At 34.6% G+C, this 17,296-nt stretch overlaps 1 protein-coding gene across 1 annotated transcript; it reads left to right on the top strand.

Annotated features, from left to right (window-relative positions):
• Positions 1 to 4,029: 4,029 nt before the first annotated feature.
• LOC146900560 (uncharacterized) lies at positions 4,030 to 16,800 on the top strand. The gene is made up of 15 exons (XM_085736959.1): positions 4,030 to 4,182; positions 9,261 to 9,404; positions 9,672 to 9,813; positions 10,367 to 10,462; positions 10,568 to 10,660; positions 10,765 to 10,841; positions 11,464 to 11,577; positions 11,787 to 11,885; positions 11,983 to 12,006; positions 12,273 to 12,316; positions 13,337 to 14,243; positions 15,229 to 15,358; positions 15,941 to 15,993; positions 16,136 to 16,320; positions 16,413 to 16,800. The coding sequence occupies exons 1-11, from the start codon at positions 4,030 to 4,032 to the stop codon at positions 13,353 to 13,355; spliced, it is 1,005 nt and encodes a 334-aa protein (XP_085593085.1). The 3' UTR covers positions 13,356 to 14,243; positions 15,229 to 15,358; positions 15,941 to 15,993; positions 16,136 to 16,320; positions 16,413 to 16,800.
• The last annotated feature ends 496 nt before the right edge of the window (positions 16,801 to 17,296 follow it).

Here is a 17,296-nt window from a genome sequence, read left to right on the forward strand (position 1 = left end):
ACTGCTAGTAGACCAGATATTGTCTTTCCTAGAGAATCTCATTTAACTGCTGTAAAAAGAATTTTTAGATATCTAGTTGGTACTACTGATCTTGGCCTTTGGTATAGAAAAGGTTCTTCTTTTGATTTAATAGCGTATTGTGATGCTGACTATGCTGGAGACAAAATCGAAAGAAAAAGTACAAGTGGTGCATGTCAGTTTCTTGGAAATGCACTTGTCAGTTGGTCATGTAGAAAACAAAACACAATCGCTTTATCAACCACTGAAGCAGAATACGTGTCAGCAGCAAATTGTTGCTCTCAGGTATTATGGATAAGAAATCAACTCGAAGATTTCTCAAAAAGGTACACAAATATTCCAGTATTTTGTGATAATACTAGTGCTATAAATTTATCAAAAAACCCCATTCAACATTCAAGATCAAAACATATTGAAATAAAACATCATTTTATTCGAGATCATGTGAACAAAAAGGAAATTGAATTAATTTTTGTTGACACTGAAAATCAATTAGCAGATATATTCACTAAACCTCTTGTAGAAGATAGATTTAATTTTATAAAAGAAAAATTAAATATTATTCAAAATCCTCATAAAAATCCATAAAGAACATTCTGTGAACACTCTTGATGTTATGTGTGTAAACTTGGGACTCACGTCCAAAAATTTGGTTAATCTTCCCACTTAGGCTAACTAAATGCATCATTAGCTTTTTCTAAAAATATTATATTTCTCTTCCCAACACTAAATTGATGCTAATCACATCACTTGGTCTGGCCCACCTATCTCTCTCCTGCGCCCAAAACCACCTTCAATCAAATCAATATTTCCTTCCCTCTCTATCTCTAAAACCGGTTCCATTACTTCTTTTCTTCAAAACCACCAAAGAACTAAAACATTACCTCTCCATCTTCTCTATAAAACTTGCTCTTATTCTTCCAGAAAAATCAAACCAACACTCATCAAAATTCATGGCTAGAACCAAAGGGAACCATGCAAACTTTAGGACCCCCTCACCTTCACCTTCTCCTCCTTGCTCTCCATCACCTCCCTCACCACCGTCACGGCCATCCTCTCCGATGAACCCTCCACCGGCCTCACCAGAATCTTCTGACTACCAAATTCCAACCAAAGCTACTCCTCATTCTTCTCCTCAAACTGAGCCTAACCCTAAACCATCTTCAAACCCTAACATTGTTGAAGAACCTTCTTCACTTCCTGAACCCACTCCAACCAAACCCTCTCTTCCAGTAAGGGCCATGCCATTAAACTTCATGCTTCCACCTCTCTTTCAAGCCTCTGCTCCTAATTTGAATCAAACCCCTCCTCACCTTAAATCTAAACCAAAGAAAGCAACCTCAGCTCCAAATTTGGCTCCAAGGAAATCGCAAAGGTTAATAGGAAAGAAGAAGACAAATGTAGTAGACAACACAGTACATGTAATCAGCGATGATGATGATGATGTTGTCCAAAAAGAAACTGTTCAACAACCTAATCCTACTTCTGAGAATGTCATTCCTCTTCCTACTCTTAAGGAAACTACTCCTCTCACTACAAATAAGGAAACAATCGCTCCTCCAATAGAAAAGGAAAGCAAATCTTTTCCTAATCCCTATGATGCTGTTGAAATTGAACCACAATCAACAATCGTCCCTGAGAAACCTCCTTCTCCAATCGAAATTCCAAAGGAAGTTCCACAGTCTCCTGTGCAACAAGAAGCTCAAGCTGCTCCAGAACGTTCTCGGGAAAGCTCTCGAATCAGGAATAAGGGAAAAAGGAAGCTCACTGAAGACTCAGAACTTTCTCAGACCAAGCAGTCAGTTTCAAAAAGGGGTAAATCTCATAATCTATCTGTGTCTAAGTCTAGTCGTATTCCTCTAATCAGTCCTGATTTAACCAAAACCTTCTTTGACAAATGGGCATCTAGACCTATTGGAGTAGGTCGATACTTTGATTTTGAAAAACTTCAAAATTCTGAAATATTTGTCAAACAATACCCTGATGCTTTAGGTTGGGTTCCATTCCTACAAATTAGGGAAAAGTATTACCCTGAAGCTGTTCAAGCTTTTTATTGTATGGCTGAATGTTATCCTGAAAAGAATTTGATCATTTCTCACATTAAGGGAGTCAAGGTAGAAATTAACTTAGAAACAATAGCTAAGTTGTTGAACATTCCTCTAGAAGGTCCAGCTGTGTTTGGTGATGATTGGTATGATGTACTTCATCTAGATCGTAATACTGTGTTTGATACAATTTACCAACCAAATGCAACTGATTTATCTTATTCAAATCTGTTACACACTACCCAAATCCTTGCAAACATGTGTCACAACAGCCTTCTTCCTAAGAATGGCACTTTCAATCACATCTCCCACAATGACATTCTGTTAATTTATCACATGTTTATTGGAGAACAAGTTAATCTCCCATTCATCATTCTCAAAAATATGATGCTTGCTGCTAACTCCACACACAAAACAAGCACTGTCCCATATGGAATGGCCCTATGCAAAATCTTTAGGTTACTCAAAGTCCCTTTGCATGATGAGATGTCCAGTTTCAAAATCTCAACATTTGGACCTAAAAATGTTCACCAAATGAAAACCAAACCTGAGTCTGTAACTCTTTCTGTTGAAAATGTGTCTAAATCTCATGATCTCAAAAGGAAAAGTCCAATCTCTATGGAACACCTTTTGAATTGTCTCCAAAATGAAATCACAACTCCTAGAGAAAGTTCTCCTGTCTCACAAGAGCATGCTAGGCTATTAGACAATTTTGCCAAACATCCCATTCTTCCTAAATTTCAAAATTTGGATGCAATGAAAAGCTTCTTTGCAGAAGCTGCTCCAGCAAATGAGATTTCTGTTGCGGCTCCTATCTTTGTCTCTCCACCAAGGCACAATTATTCAGCTCTTTTTCGATCTGAATCAATAGACAAGTTCTTTGCTGATCCACCATTCTATGACTCTTCTGTTCCTATGAAATCTTCCTCTCCTTCTTTTAATGTTCTAACTGGGGCTTCTCTTCCTCCTCAAATGAATGAGCGCCCTCCTAAGCGTTCAAAAACTGAGAAAAACATTAGAAGGATTAGGAAAGACATTCTCAAGCTGTTTGAATTTCTGCATGGTATTATGAATCATATTGTATATGATTCCATGGAAAGAACACTAATTAGGCAGTGGTTCACAAGTCTTGCACATGCCTGTTCCTTCACCTCCTGCTATGCCCATGCCTGTTCCTTCAGAATCATCTTCATCAGATGGGTCTTCTCCATCATCTTGATTCTCTGATGCATTCCCTCCTTTTTTATGTGACAAAGGGGGAGAAAATAATAGAAGTACTTTTGCTCTGGAATACTGTTGCTGCGCATTTAATGCATACAAGGACATAGTTTAGGTTGCTTTGCTTCTTAAAAAATGTTGCTGCCTTGTATATTTATTCCATGTACTTCTGTATTATGTACTCTTATATTTTGTCTTTATGCTATTTTGCTATCTTATGTATTTGAACCATGCTGGACTTGAAAAATGTGTTAGCATCATTATAAGAATGCAATGTTATTTTGGTTCAATATTCGCATATATTCTCAAGTTATTTAAAAAATCTAGAATGCTAAAATTGAGGGGGAGCTATTGATAAAATTATTTCACTTTATTATCAAAATCTCAATTTCTAAATATCAAAATCAAAAACAAATTATAAATGTTTGTCATCATCAAAAAGGGGGAGATTGTTGAGGACAAAATCCTTATTTGATGTTTTAAAGATCACAAACATTATATATGTTTTTTACTTGTTATCTACTAATATGTTTTGTGAGAATTGTTTCATGAAGAATGTTCTTGTTAAAGAGAAGAACATTCTAAGCTTATAAATATCTCATCAAAGCAAAAGAGCAAAAAGACACAAGTGCACTTTCTGCTACAGCACGTGCATCATTTGAAAGCAAGAAAATATTGTTCCCTTTGTTTCACTAAAAAAGGATAAAAAGATACCTTTGATAAATAACATTAAAAAGGAAGCAATCTAATGACAAGGAAAGGCTTGGCAACAAAAAGAATATTCAATGACAAAAGGCCAAAGACTCACGTGAGTCTTAAAGGAAAGAAGAAAGAATTAAAGCTGCACAAGAAGAAGGTTCTGGTGAAGCTTACACAACAAACAAAGAATGTTCTCAAGATGGTCTGCTGAAAGTACAACAAAGATAAGGACCAGTTCACATGGCCACCACATCACAGCTGGTGATCCTTTACGTGTATGCTTGCTGTAAACAGCTGGAACTCAAAGAATGTTCTCAAGAACATTCTGCAACTCACAAAGAGTTCATTTTTTGCATCCTTGCACTTCAAAGAAAGAAAACACACGCACATGGGATGTTTTATGGAAGGACAACACAGCTGGCTTTGTCTTTGAAGCATGAAGTTCAAAGCTTCTATAAAAGCAAGCATACCTCCACTAAGTTTCTTAAGAGCTTACAAACAAGAATACATAATCTCTCAAAGCAAAATCAATTGTCTCTCTCACGTGAATATCAATCAAGAATATTCATCAAAGTTCTTCAAGCTCTTCAACTACAAACAAACAAACTTCTACTCTTACACTAGATTTGGATCATAATCCTTTAAGTTTGTTTTATCATAATCTCAAACAAGTGTTGAGAAAATAGGATCCACAACCTAAACCTCTCATAAACAATTTGTATTTAGATCTCAAGTCTATTGGGCTTAATAGTTTGAGATAGGACTGATCTGGTGTGATCAAGAATTGTGACTAGACTGATCTGGTGTGATCAAGAACTGTAGTGCTACTAAGGACGATTTGGTGGCTTGAAACTATAGTGGAAAAATCTCACACTGAAAGTGTGGGGACTAGACGTAGCCCACGTTGGGTGAACTAGGATAAATCTCTTGTGTTCTCTCTCTTCTCTTATCTCTTATATTCTGGCCGTCACATATAACTATAACTAATCATATTAATTTTCCAGAGTGTTCTGGTCCTTAAACTAAAATTAAATAATTAACTTACTACTTAATTAATTATCCAGAACCTTCTGGTCCTTTATCGCTTTATTTATTTCAGTTATATATCCAGAATATTCTGGTCCTTTACTGCTTTATTTATTTCAGTCTTTTATTCCAGAACTATCTGGTCCTTTTACTTATTTTATTATCCAGAGTTCTCTGGTCCTAATATTATAATATTCTATTATTACTCACGTAACACTAACCAAGAACTTTCTTAAGCATACATATACTTAATTTTCTTTTCAGAATTAAAATTTAAAAAGGGTCACAATTCAAACCCCCCTTTCTTGTGACGTTTATTGCTACTTCAGCTTCAAGTTCAAGAACTCAACTTCCTTCTTAGTCCTCAAATCCTCAGGAAAGTACTTCCTCAAAAACTCAGTCTTGAACCTAGCCCAAGTCACAGTTCCACCAGCCTCAAGCCTTCCCTTAGCATTGGTCCACCAATACTCAGCCTCTTCAGCAAGCATGTGAGTAGCCAGTCTGACCTTCTGATCCTCACTAGTCACCATAGCACGAAAGATCCTCTCCATGGCTTGCACCCAACTCTGAGCTCCATCCGGGTCATATCTACCCTTGAACGTCGGCGGACTGTTTCGCAAGAAACGATCCAACCTTCGCTCCTCAGCCTCACCAGGATCACGATGACCAACTGCCGCCTGCTCATTAGCCTGAGCCAACACCTGAGCCATCGAAGCCAAAGCCTGCGCAATTGCCGCATCATCTCTACCACCAGCCATCTCACTTCTACACAAAACCAACCAACAGATAAGAACAACAGCACAACAACACAAGAACAAGTACCGAAGGTAACTCATTACCATTCGCATACTAACAGGGTAAATCAACAAACACTAGTCTACTAGTCTGGACAAGATTGACCACGGCTCTGATACCAACTTGTAACACCCTATTTCTAATAAGCGGTAAAACGCGCGAATATACTAACATATTCTAGAAATAGATGCTACGTCTTCGAATAAACCACAAATCATACATGCATAAATATCATGCTACACAACATAGCAGCGGAACGACATATAATTCATAAACATATCTGGATCTTCAAACTAAATACAACTGTATCCTTCAAATCTCAGATAACAGAATATCTCAACAACTCCAAAATACAAAGTCAAATAAACAACATGCAAAGACTATCCTAGATCAGAGCCCTAATCTAGACACTTGCATGAAAAAGAGGAACTCCACTCCTCGGCATCAACAAGCACAACTAAGCATCCTGCACTCCATCTACCCGTCCATACGGAAAGGTAGGTGGTAAACCACTGAGGGTTAGCATTACATCATCATAATCCACTTAAAATTAATCAAGAAACTTTGAGAATGAAAGATACATTTAAGAACGATGGATAACAAACCATACACGTATTCACAAGTATTCTTAACATTCACATCATTCAATATCAACATCTCAAATTCATACCCACAAGTGTAACATACACACATCACAAAATCAACCATCTTAATCAACAATTAACAAATTCAATCATCAACTCAAATGCATTTCAATTCACCAACAAGTATGCAATGGCTCTAGACTCATCTAGATGCATGTGGTACCAATTCTCCTCAAGGTCGTCACCCATGATGCAACAAAAACATCATTATCAACGGCTATAGTCAACGGCAATATGGATATAACATCCGACACGACATATGATGCATGAACATATGACTCAATTCACTATGCATATGTTCACAACAATTCAACGGCTATAATCAACGGCTATAAGTCAACGGCTATAATCATCATTCAACTATATCATATAGTTCATATCTCCACATAGTTCCTTACATTCCAAATAAAAGAACAATTACAACATATGATCACAGACATCATATTAATCACCTAACAACCATTCATACATCATCTCATAATCATATCAATCTAATCATAGAGGGTTCATAAGCAATTGGCCTTCAATGATCATTTTCAATCAAGTTCGTCTCAAAAATCACAATATTGAAAATAATTGAGCACCTAAGCCAAAACCAAGTAAACGACTTCAATTGCCTATGCCATGTATCCTCTCAAGTCACACATATGTGCAGTAGAGAATTACATAAGCATTTCATCGGCCAAATACGATGAATTCATAAAAATCACAAAGTTCGTCTCACCGAAACACTTTTCAAGAAATTTTCCATTTTCTAAGTAAAACAAGTTAAATCCCTCACATCATAGTTTAAATACTACTAAACACCTTAATTGAACTCATAAAATATAAGTTTGAAAGTTTGGAAACAATCCATAAGGTTTGGGTCGACTTAGAAATAGTTATGCGGATTTTTCGTAAAATTTCACCAAGACCACCTTGGAGTATTTGCCTCATAACTCAAAAACCAAGAATCATTTTCAAGTCAAACCAAAGCCATTGGAAAGCTAACAAAATTATCTACAACTTTCATGTTTACACCGAAAACCAATTCAAAACAGAAACGAGGGAAAAAGACGCAAGAATGCGAAACAGGGGATGCTGCCACTGTGCAGCTCGCCGTGGCGAGTAAATCTACTCGCGAGGCGAGTAAGCATCACCGAAAGCACCTCCTGCTCGCCTCCAACTCGCCTCCCACTCGCTGTGGCGAGTTAGGACAGTCCTGTTACGAGAAAAACTCACTTTTTCACCCCAAAACCCCAATTTTGACTTCCCAAAGCTCAAATTTGATCCCAAAGTTTGTTTAAACATTTCTAAACATGAAAAGACACCCAATTCCATATAAAATTTGCCCCAAAACATTCTCCTAACAAAAATCACCATTTGACCCATTTTCATCAAACTTCAAACAAAACAACACAAAGTCATATCAAACTCTCCAATTATGATTACCCAATGTTTTAATCATCAACAACAACATCTATCAACAACAACAGCAGCTAAACATCATGAATTCACCAACAATTCATCACAACAACATCTCATATCACCATTTTTGGGCAAAAATGCAAAGTATACATATAACCACAACTTAAGCATGTAATTTCATCATCAACAACTCAATTAACATTCAAATTACATACTCAAACATTGCATCAAAACATGAACACGAATTTGAAAGTAATTAGGTTCAATTCAACAATTTCACAAAAATGGGTAAAGAGAAAAAGATGTGAATTATGGTTGAAACCTAACCCTCTTACCTCTAGCACCAAGATTCTCTAACCCAAGCTTCAATTTAGCTCCTAGATGATGAATCCATCTTGCCTCTAACCCTTGCACTTGTTCTTTTCTCTAGCCTCTATCTCTTATCTTCTCAAATGAAAAATGAAATGAAAATGTTGTAACCCTATCTCTTCTCACTAACATTAGTTTATAAAGGCTCACTTAATGGGCTTATCTCACAAACCTTAATGGGCCTAACCCATTTCTAATTCAACCTTAAAAATGTTACTACTCACCTACCGGTAAAATATAACACTAACGGTCACTTAACGGTAATTAAAATAATTACTACACCCTCTCTAGTAACTTGGTAAAATAATAACTTCCACTAAACACTAAAAAAATAACTTTCTGCAAAATTACAAAATTGCCACTGCCCTCAAAATGACCAAAATGCCCCTAAGTCCAAAATGACTAAAATACCCTTCTAACACCGAATTCTACGATTCCCAACCAAAAATACACACAGAGGCAAATAATCACATAAGAGCACATATAACACACATAAATAAATAATAAAATAAAACTAGCGAAAATCGGGCTGTTACAGTAACCATCATGGTTGAGTTGAAACACAATAAAAATTGGATAGAGAACAATTGTCTACTAAACTAAATATAAAAATAATTGTCCGTGCGTTTTACGATTTTGCCCTTGGAGGGGTATTTTGGTAAATCGGTAAATCACTATCTCCCCCATATATATATGTTTTGGTACGGTTGTGAAAAGAAAAAAAAAGTTATGCAAAACAGAACGGGACAGAGAGGGTCGAGGGAGAGGAGAAGAAGGAAAAGAAGGGAGGTCGAGGGAGAGGAGAAGAAGAGGAAAGGGGTGACCAAGTGGAAGAAGGAACTCGTCGGCGGTGGGATTGGAAGATTCGGCGATTCCGGAGACGAAATTGCAGCGGATTGAAAGTTTGGTTCCCAAAGTGGTCCTTCTGGTGTTTCTGGTAATGTTAAGTTCATCTGAGATCATGCATGTCTCTAAAAATGCTTTATTGAATCAGTTTGTGTTTTCTTGCTTTTTTTGTGCTTTGTTGAAAATTCATCAGGTTTTTCACTGTATATACGGGTGGAGAAAGAAACTGAGAAACCTTCCGTTTCAGTGGGTGCGGTTGCGGGATTCTGAGAAATTGAGAAAAGAGAAACTGAGAAACCCACCTTCTTCTTCAGTTTTTCTTCATCATCGATCAAAGGTGGGTTTTTGATTTTTGATCGGCATGCATGTTTCTTTTTTGTGATGTTATTTTTAGTTTCTTTGTTTTCCTTTTTCTTTTGTGCGATTGAGATTGTTTGTTGTTAATCGATTGAGGTTTTGATTTGTTGTTGCATGTTTTTGTTTTGGCCTGGTGTTTTATTTTTGTTTGTGCCTAATGTTACTGGGTTTTTGTTTGTGTTAAACATTATGAAGGGCTATAATAGTTTTTGAGAATGTTCATTCACTGTTTGATGAATTGATTCAGAGAGCTTCTATTTGTGTTTCAAATCCAAGTGGTGGTTCTACTGGTTCAAATTCTAGGAAAATTGGTTATTCTAATGGTTCTTCTTCAACGGTTTCGACGAATTTTTCGAAGAATTTGGCTTCTGGTTTTGGTTCTAAAAGTGGTTTTGATAAGCAGGTTTCTTGAAGTGTTGGTTCTTCTACCTTGGTTCGTGTTGAGAAAGATGTTTCTGCCAAGGGTTCTGAATTGTTTACAGGTATAATATTTGACTATTGCAATTTTGTTATTTATGTTTTTGTTTGTTTGGATAGCCATATTCAAGGTTTTAAACCATGGTAGTAGTAATGATAACGATCGGTTGTGTCGCTATTCTTGATATCGTTGAGAATTGAGGTCTCTAATGTTGTTGATGCTGCCTAAATTGCGGTCGAATTAGACTTTGATGGAATGTTGTGCTGATGGGATGTTGTTTTGTAGGTCAAGATGGTGATATGTTGAGTTTGATTAAACTTGCTAGCATAATTGATTCATCAAATTGTTTAATTTTGTGAACAAATTGTAGGTGTTGCTGTTTGAAATTTATAAATCTGAAATTTATTGTGGTGGTCTTTGAGAGGACAGATACAAAAGATGTAAGCCTGATTTTTGTTTAGTTAGTTTGAATTGTTAATTGATGCTTGGTATTTTTTATATACGTGGAATGTAATATCATGCAGAAGCAAACATATTATTCTTGGAATCTCCTGTTGGAGTTGGATTTTCTTACTCAAATACAACCAGTGAATATGCACAACTAAGAGATGACTTCACATGTTCTAAATTCATATAAATATCTGTTTTTTTCAAAATGATCATCAAATGTTAGAAAATAAGTCTATAGTCAATTTTAATTGTGCTCTATTGACTATTTGAAACAGCTATTGATGCTTACACTTTTCTGCACAATTGGTTTCTCAAGTATCCATCATATAGAACAAGAGCATTTTACATAGCAGGAGAGAGCTATGCAGGTATTGAAATCAAAATCGTTGCGTCTGAGTATCGAGTTCGATTCTTAATGATAAAAGAAAGTCATTTTTAGTCTTCTGAATTAATCATAAAACATGTTTTGCAGGAAAGTATGTACCAGAGCTTGCTGAACTCATCATTGATAGAAACAATAACCTTCATATTGATCTCAAGGGCATTTTGGTATGTTCCTACTTGATTTAAAATCTAGCTTTAAGTTCTAGATAAATATCAAAGTTTAAAGAATCTTATTTTGAAATAAATATGAAAGAGCAAAAATAATGCTTTTATTTTTTTAGGCAGCTGGGAAACCCTGAAGAGTGAGCTGGATTGGCTATTGTGTCAAAGAAAATTTTGAGGGTTTCTCATGTTGCAAGTGATAGAGGTGTTAGAATTATGTGTTCTATTTGTAGGTATTCTGCAAATTTTAGAGTTTTACATGAAATGTTGCATGTTGGAGCAGTTTCAAAGTTGTGTTTGGTGCTTCAAGTTGATAGTAATCTCTCAGTATAGGAAATCATTCTGATAATGACTATATTTTGTAAAGTAGTTTGATCTATGGTCTATAAGTTTTTAGTAGTTATAATTTGTAATTTAAAAACTGATGTAGTTTGATCTATAAGTTGAAAGTAGTTATATCTCTGTCTCATATAGTGTTTGGTGCTTCAACAATATTCTTATAAATCAATGGCAGGTAATGACTCAAATTTTCTGATATGGTTTGATGAGATATGCCAATCTCTTATGAAAGGTTCAATTAGATAGAGTGCTTTGGTGGGAGCTAATTAACTGATGTTACTTGCAGAATGTTCATCAAGGACATGTAACTGAAACCTTGATTCGGTTTCTGAAAGCAAGGGAATGGAATGCTTCAAAGGCTTTAATTTGGGAGCTTGTGAAAGAATTCAGATTTAGCAAGGTGAGTTTCTTCTTTTAGGCTTTAATTTGGTTGTATAGGACTGAAATTGTTGTATGAATTTATTGTTATGCTCTAAATGGGAATTGTTGTCTATGAACTTGGGAAATTAGTGATCATTATAATTTGTTTTGTTTTGTTTCTTAGAAAAAATTGATTTTTTCTGGATTTGGAATCCTGCATTTTTTTTCCTGTTTTTTATGTGATTGCAGATGCTAAAAAGGATGAAGGATCGTTTGAGAGAAATGAAACAATGGTGGGATGAACTAATGAATGAAGAGGAGGAAAAATTAGAAGAACAGCAAGAAGAGGTAGAACTTTTCAAACTTGTGCCTTAGATTTGTTTTGATCAGCCTGTAAAATGAGTCTCTTTGTCAAATTTTCAGCTTCTAACACAATTTAAGATAGGATAATAATGGAGAGCATTTGAGGGTAAATCTTGGTTCTTCATCAACATATTTGATTTGATGGCATCTGAGGATAGTCATGTTCTTTAAGTCACTTGCTTACCATAATTCAAAATTTTACTTTTTACAATCTCATAACTCAACACTCTCTAAGATACACATGACTTCTCTCTTCCTCTGTGTACTTCCTGCATCCTCATCTCTTCTAATCCCCTCTTCCTTCTTTCTCTACATTTTCTCTACTTTTTTTTCTTTTGCTGAATGTTGACGATGAGCTTAGTTCCACTACAGGTAGTGATTAAGAGCACAAGCACAACAGCAGAGGATGGACAAAGGTAGTTTTTCACAAGCACTTCTCATCAATGCATGCTGTTAGCATGAGCTATTTCCCCTTCTTTTCTTAATGTTCGAATGATATTTCCCCTTCATTCTTTTTTATTTTCCTTTGAGCCTAATTTATATATTGTTTTATATACATTCATTTAACCATTGGAATTTCTGAATTTTGGCCTGATACGGCTGATACGGACTGGATTTGTCTCAAGTATAGTTTTTGAAGCATGTTTCTATTGTTGCTGTTATAATCATGTAGTCGCCTAAATCATAGATAGTAATTTTGACCGAAATAATTTGGTGTGCCTGAAAACTTATCTTGAATGTGTGCTTCGTTTCAACTTATTGTGATGTTCTTTTAATTGCCTCACTATGGCCTTTTTTCTAACTAGCTTTCAAAGCAATTAAAAGCTTTTAACTACAGTAGAGATTCTTGGCTAAGAGAATACACAATTTATGAATGTGTCTTATTAATAATTTTCATTACACTACTTAATTAATCAATAAGACAGTAAACAATTCTTGGCTATTGATTCTTAGTTAATTGAGGCATTATTTGAATCATTCGCTATGGTTTCCTTGGCATTTCTCTAATGATTTTATCTTACATTGATTACATTGATTCAATTGATGCTCTTCTCATATCACAATTATGAATCATGATAGTATGCGTATTTTATCTTTGTTGTTAGTTTGGATTTGGCCATAGATTCGGAGGAGTTTAATTTATTTTTGCTTATCCTTTTTGATACATTTGGTTGTTAAGAACCCATTTCATTTGAATTTTATCTATGTTTAAAGAAATCACTATTGTTGAATATAGATTGAAACCCTACTATTTATCAATTCAAATACAAGAATACTATTTTTTTTATTCTATAAATATTTCTGGATCCTTTCCTACTTCAGCATGGTATCACATTTATTCTATGATAGAATTTCTCATTATTGTATTTGAAAGATACTTCTTTTTGAGCATTAGTGCCTATACTTAAAATAAATAGAGTTTTTCCTTAATACAGGTTACCACAAACGGAATAGCCTCAAGGGTTGATGGATATGGTGTTGATCTCAAGAAAGTGGTAGAAAAAGTATAACATGGTTTGTAACTGGCCTGGGTATACTGCTTTGTCTATTGCAACCAATGGCTTCTTGAGTATTTGTTGCCTCTTACAAAAATGTCGTAATATATATAAATTTTAGTGAATGAGACTGATTTTCTTAGGGTTTCTATCATTTCTATGTTTCCCTTTTTTGATTTGTTTTATAGGGATTTTCTTCTTGCTTACCAGTTGAACCCCAAATTTTAGTTTTTGATTTGTTTTATTCGGTTTTAGTTCTTTTCGATAGTGACTTTACATAATTTGATGTTATCATGAAATTTTATTCAAAGTTTGAAAGAATAATGTCATGATTTTTTTTGCCAATTGTGATAACAATGCTAACATCATTTTCCATTGGTAGTAAAATGTCCTCTTTCTAGGAGAGTTTGTTAAAAAATCATGTTTTGATCTGCCTTCTAATTTTAAAATCAAACTACTGTGCAGCCTCTGAGATATTGTGCAGCCTCTCAATTGTGATAAGTCTGTTGATTGCTGATTTTTTTTTTTTAATCACATTGTATATATCCTTTTTTTATTTTCTTACAATTTTGCAGGTTTTTTATGGAGAAATTCAGATTGGTACTCATTTGGGAAGTTGTTTTTGCAGGATATTAACTTGAATTGATTTGAGTCTGTTAAATTTTGATGAGTTAATTTATATAAACCTCATATGTCCTGATTTGTATGTGTTGAATGTTGTTTAGGAGAGGTATTGTTGCTTCCAATTCACATGAATAGGGGATGGAAGGTCAAGTACAAGCTTTAATTAGAACTGCTGCATCTTATGCAAGAGGTACTAGCAGCAATGGTTACTTACCTCATATTTGTAAGTTGCTATTAAGCTGCATTCTCTCTGAGCAAACAATAGTTACATGCCTCTGAATTTGGTTCACACATCTCTGACATTATGTTAAACTTTGAGAAATGAGAATGAAAGATGATATCCTTTCATTCAATCATATGGTGTCTCTTTCTAGCAAAAGTGTATTTACAGTATTAAAACAATTTTGATAGCAGCAATAGTAAATGTATAAAAAGGTTGCAATTAAATTGTTGCATGGGTTATGATAGGAAATTAGTTGATTTTGATACATTTTTTTATGGTTGGTTTATTTCTTAACAGTGTCACTGAAACATATTCAAACTTGAGAAGCATATGTGTGTACAAACTTGATAAAAAAAGGATCCGATATTATTCATCAATCAATTCCCTAATAAAGACATGAAAAACTTCATAAATGGTTTATGAGACTTGATTCCTGTGGATTTGGTTATGTCCCCTTAAGCTATTATGGTATACTGCAGGCAAGAAGGTTTCTACAGGGTTATGATTGTGACGGATATAGAATGAGAGAAGAAAATGGTTTTGTAGTAACCTGCTGGCAGGACAGGTCTTTGTTTTCAACAACAGTGTGGAGAGCTAGGAAGTAGTTAAGACTAATTTTCAAGCAAGAATAAGAAGGGAATATTAGAAAGAATAAAAATATGATATGAAGTGAAGAAATAGTCGGTAGACTTTTGAGGGTTTTAATTTTTCTTTTTGTTTTTCTTTGTTTGAATGAAAGAGTTTACCAATATGGTAATGAGTAGTCATTTCATCATTGTCAATTTAGAGATACTTTTATTTTCCTACTTAACTGCTACTCATTTTGTTCTTCATGAGTTAATATTGACCTCCAAGCTTTTCATTCCTATGATATTCTTCTATGTATACGTCAAATTTGTCTTAGAAATTTACTCCGTGCTACTCCTTTTTCCTTCAAATTGGTAGTTCCATTGATTGTCCTTCCCGTTTCATTATTGTCTTGCAGGTTTTCTATTACACTGGCTGCATCATTAGCTGCACACCATGGAGCAACATCCGTGGCTGCATTTCAAGTCTATCTGCAGGTTTCGTTGGCAGTGTCCCTTCTTGCGGATGGTTTGGCTGTTGCCAGGCAGGTGAGATATGATTCATTACTCTCTCGGCTTCTTTTAATCTGCTAAAAGTCTGTCTTTTGATCTAGACAATCTGATAAATAAATATAATGTTTTCAAAAGAAACTGCTAAAAGTCTTGGTTATAGTTTGATTTTGATCTACTTACTATATATATTAACCTGCAATTAAAACTTCTTCGTTTTAATTTTTGTCTTCCCTATGTTCATTATATATTGGCCGAGACTATCTATTGAGTACCTATGTCCATTGCATTTATATATATCATGTTCATTTCTGTTTATTTGTGTATGACTTTATTATGTTTTATAAGATGCAATATTATTTGGTTTTAGGATTTTTTGTAGTGGTTAAGTGCATCTTAGAATAAGTGAATTCATTTACTTAGTATTTAAGTGTTTTTTGTGAGTTACCACCATGCTTTGTGGGCTGTAAATAACTTGTGTAGTAGTATTGTATCCACTTTATGGTGGCTATTCTTTTGGCCTGATACCATATATTGATTATGTTTTTGGAGGAGCTGGTTTGGATTTTTGTTCCACTTTTACTGGTATATAATTGATGATGCTATGTGACTTCTTTGCAGGTTAGAGAGGAAGTTGAATTGGCTCTAAAGAAGCATTTGAGTAGCATGAAACAGTAAGAAATAATCTTCTAATGATAATTTAAATTCACATGCCTCATTTGCCGAGTTGCATATGAAGCAAAGGGAATGGATTAGGGAAATAAAAAACTTTAGCGTAATTTAAATTCACATGCCTCTTTTTTGCTTTGTTTTCAGGACCTGTGGAAAGGAGATGGATACTTCATAATCAAGAACTTTGCAGTTGCAGTTTGGAAAGAGTATATCTATCCCTATCTTTACAGGAGCTTGAATTGAAGGAGAAGAAAGAACCAAGTAATGTGACTGATAACTTTAGTCCTGCCAATAAAATTGGAGAGGGTGGTTTTGGTTGTGTCTACATGGTAATCTAGACTACTACCTGATCGTTGTTTTTTCGTTCCTTTTCTTATCGTTTAGTATGAAACCTTAATTGTATTACGGTGTGGATGATTAGGGACGACTGAAAAATGGAAAACTTGCTGCTATAAAAGTTCTTTCAGCTGAATCAAGACAAGGGGTGAAAGAGTTCTTGACGGAGATTAGTGTGATCTCTGAAGTAGAGCATGAAAATTTGGTTAAGTTGTATGGTTGTTGTGTTGAAAGAAATAATAGGATATTAGTCTACAATTACCTTGAGAATAATAGCCTTTCACAAACTCTTCTAATGGAAGTATTCCTTTAAACAATCAGCAAATTTTCTTGAGAGATTATTTCTTACTAAGCAAATTTGCCAAGGATGATTATTGTATTTCAATAAGTCATAAACCATAATAATCTTTAAAGACACTTGTAGTTTTAAGGATCCTTATTATGCAGAAATAGAAATAAGTTGATTTCATGCATCCAGAACCCTCACTGATCTTCTAATACTATTCCTTAAATTATCAATATTAGTTGTACCCCTTCGATATAATATTCTTTTAGTTTTTATAACTACAAATTTGTCGAATACACCCGAAGGTATACCTTGCTAACTTACATCTGCGAAATAATGAGTAGGTGTAAGCTAGCAAGTTATAACTAAAAATTTCACACGCCTGAAGACGTAACTTGCTTACTTATCTGCCAAAATTTTAATTATATGGGTATAAAATGTTTTGATTTTGGTAACTGAAAACCTATGATTGGCTAAATTTAAGGAATAGTATTTTAGAGGAATAAAAAAATATCCAATTTTTATTTTAATTTTTTTTAATTCATCTTATTAGGTTCACCGTTTCCACTTCATTCACATCATAAAACATATAGATTATCTAAGAATCATGAATTTCCTATGGATTATGTATGATTTATGAAATTTTGAACAGATTATATATGGATGTTTAAAAGTTGAGGTTT

This window comes from Medicago sativa, chromosome 8, assembly GCF_051527215.1.
Source record: "Medicago sativa cultivar Bolivia chromosome 8, Bolivia_mono, whole genome shotgun sequence".
Taxonomy (NCBI): domain Eukaryota; kingdom Viridiplantae; phylum Streptophyta; class Magnoliopsida; order Fabales; family Fabaceae; genus Medicago; species Medicago sativa.

Coding starts and splice junctions, on each gene's coding strand:
- LOC146900560 (XM_085736959.1), top strand. CDS start 4,030: ATGACAAGGAAAGGCTTGGCAACAAAAAGAATATTCAATGACAAAAGG. Junction 10,463..10,567: donor ACTAAGAGATGACTTCACAT/GTTCTAAATTCA, acceptor TATTTGAAACAG/CTATTGATGCTTACACTTTT. Junction 12,007..12,272: donor ATAATGGAGAGCATTTGAGG/GTAAATCTTGGT, acceptor GTTCCACTACAG/GTAGTGATTAAGAGCACAAG.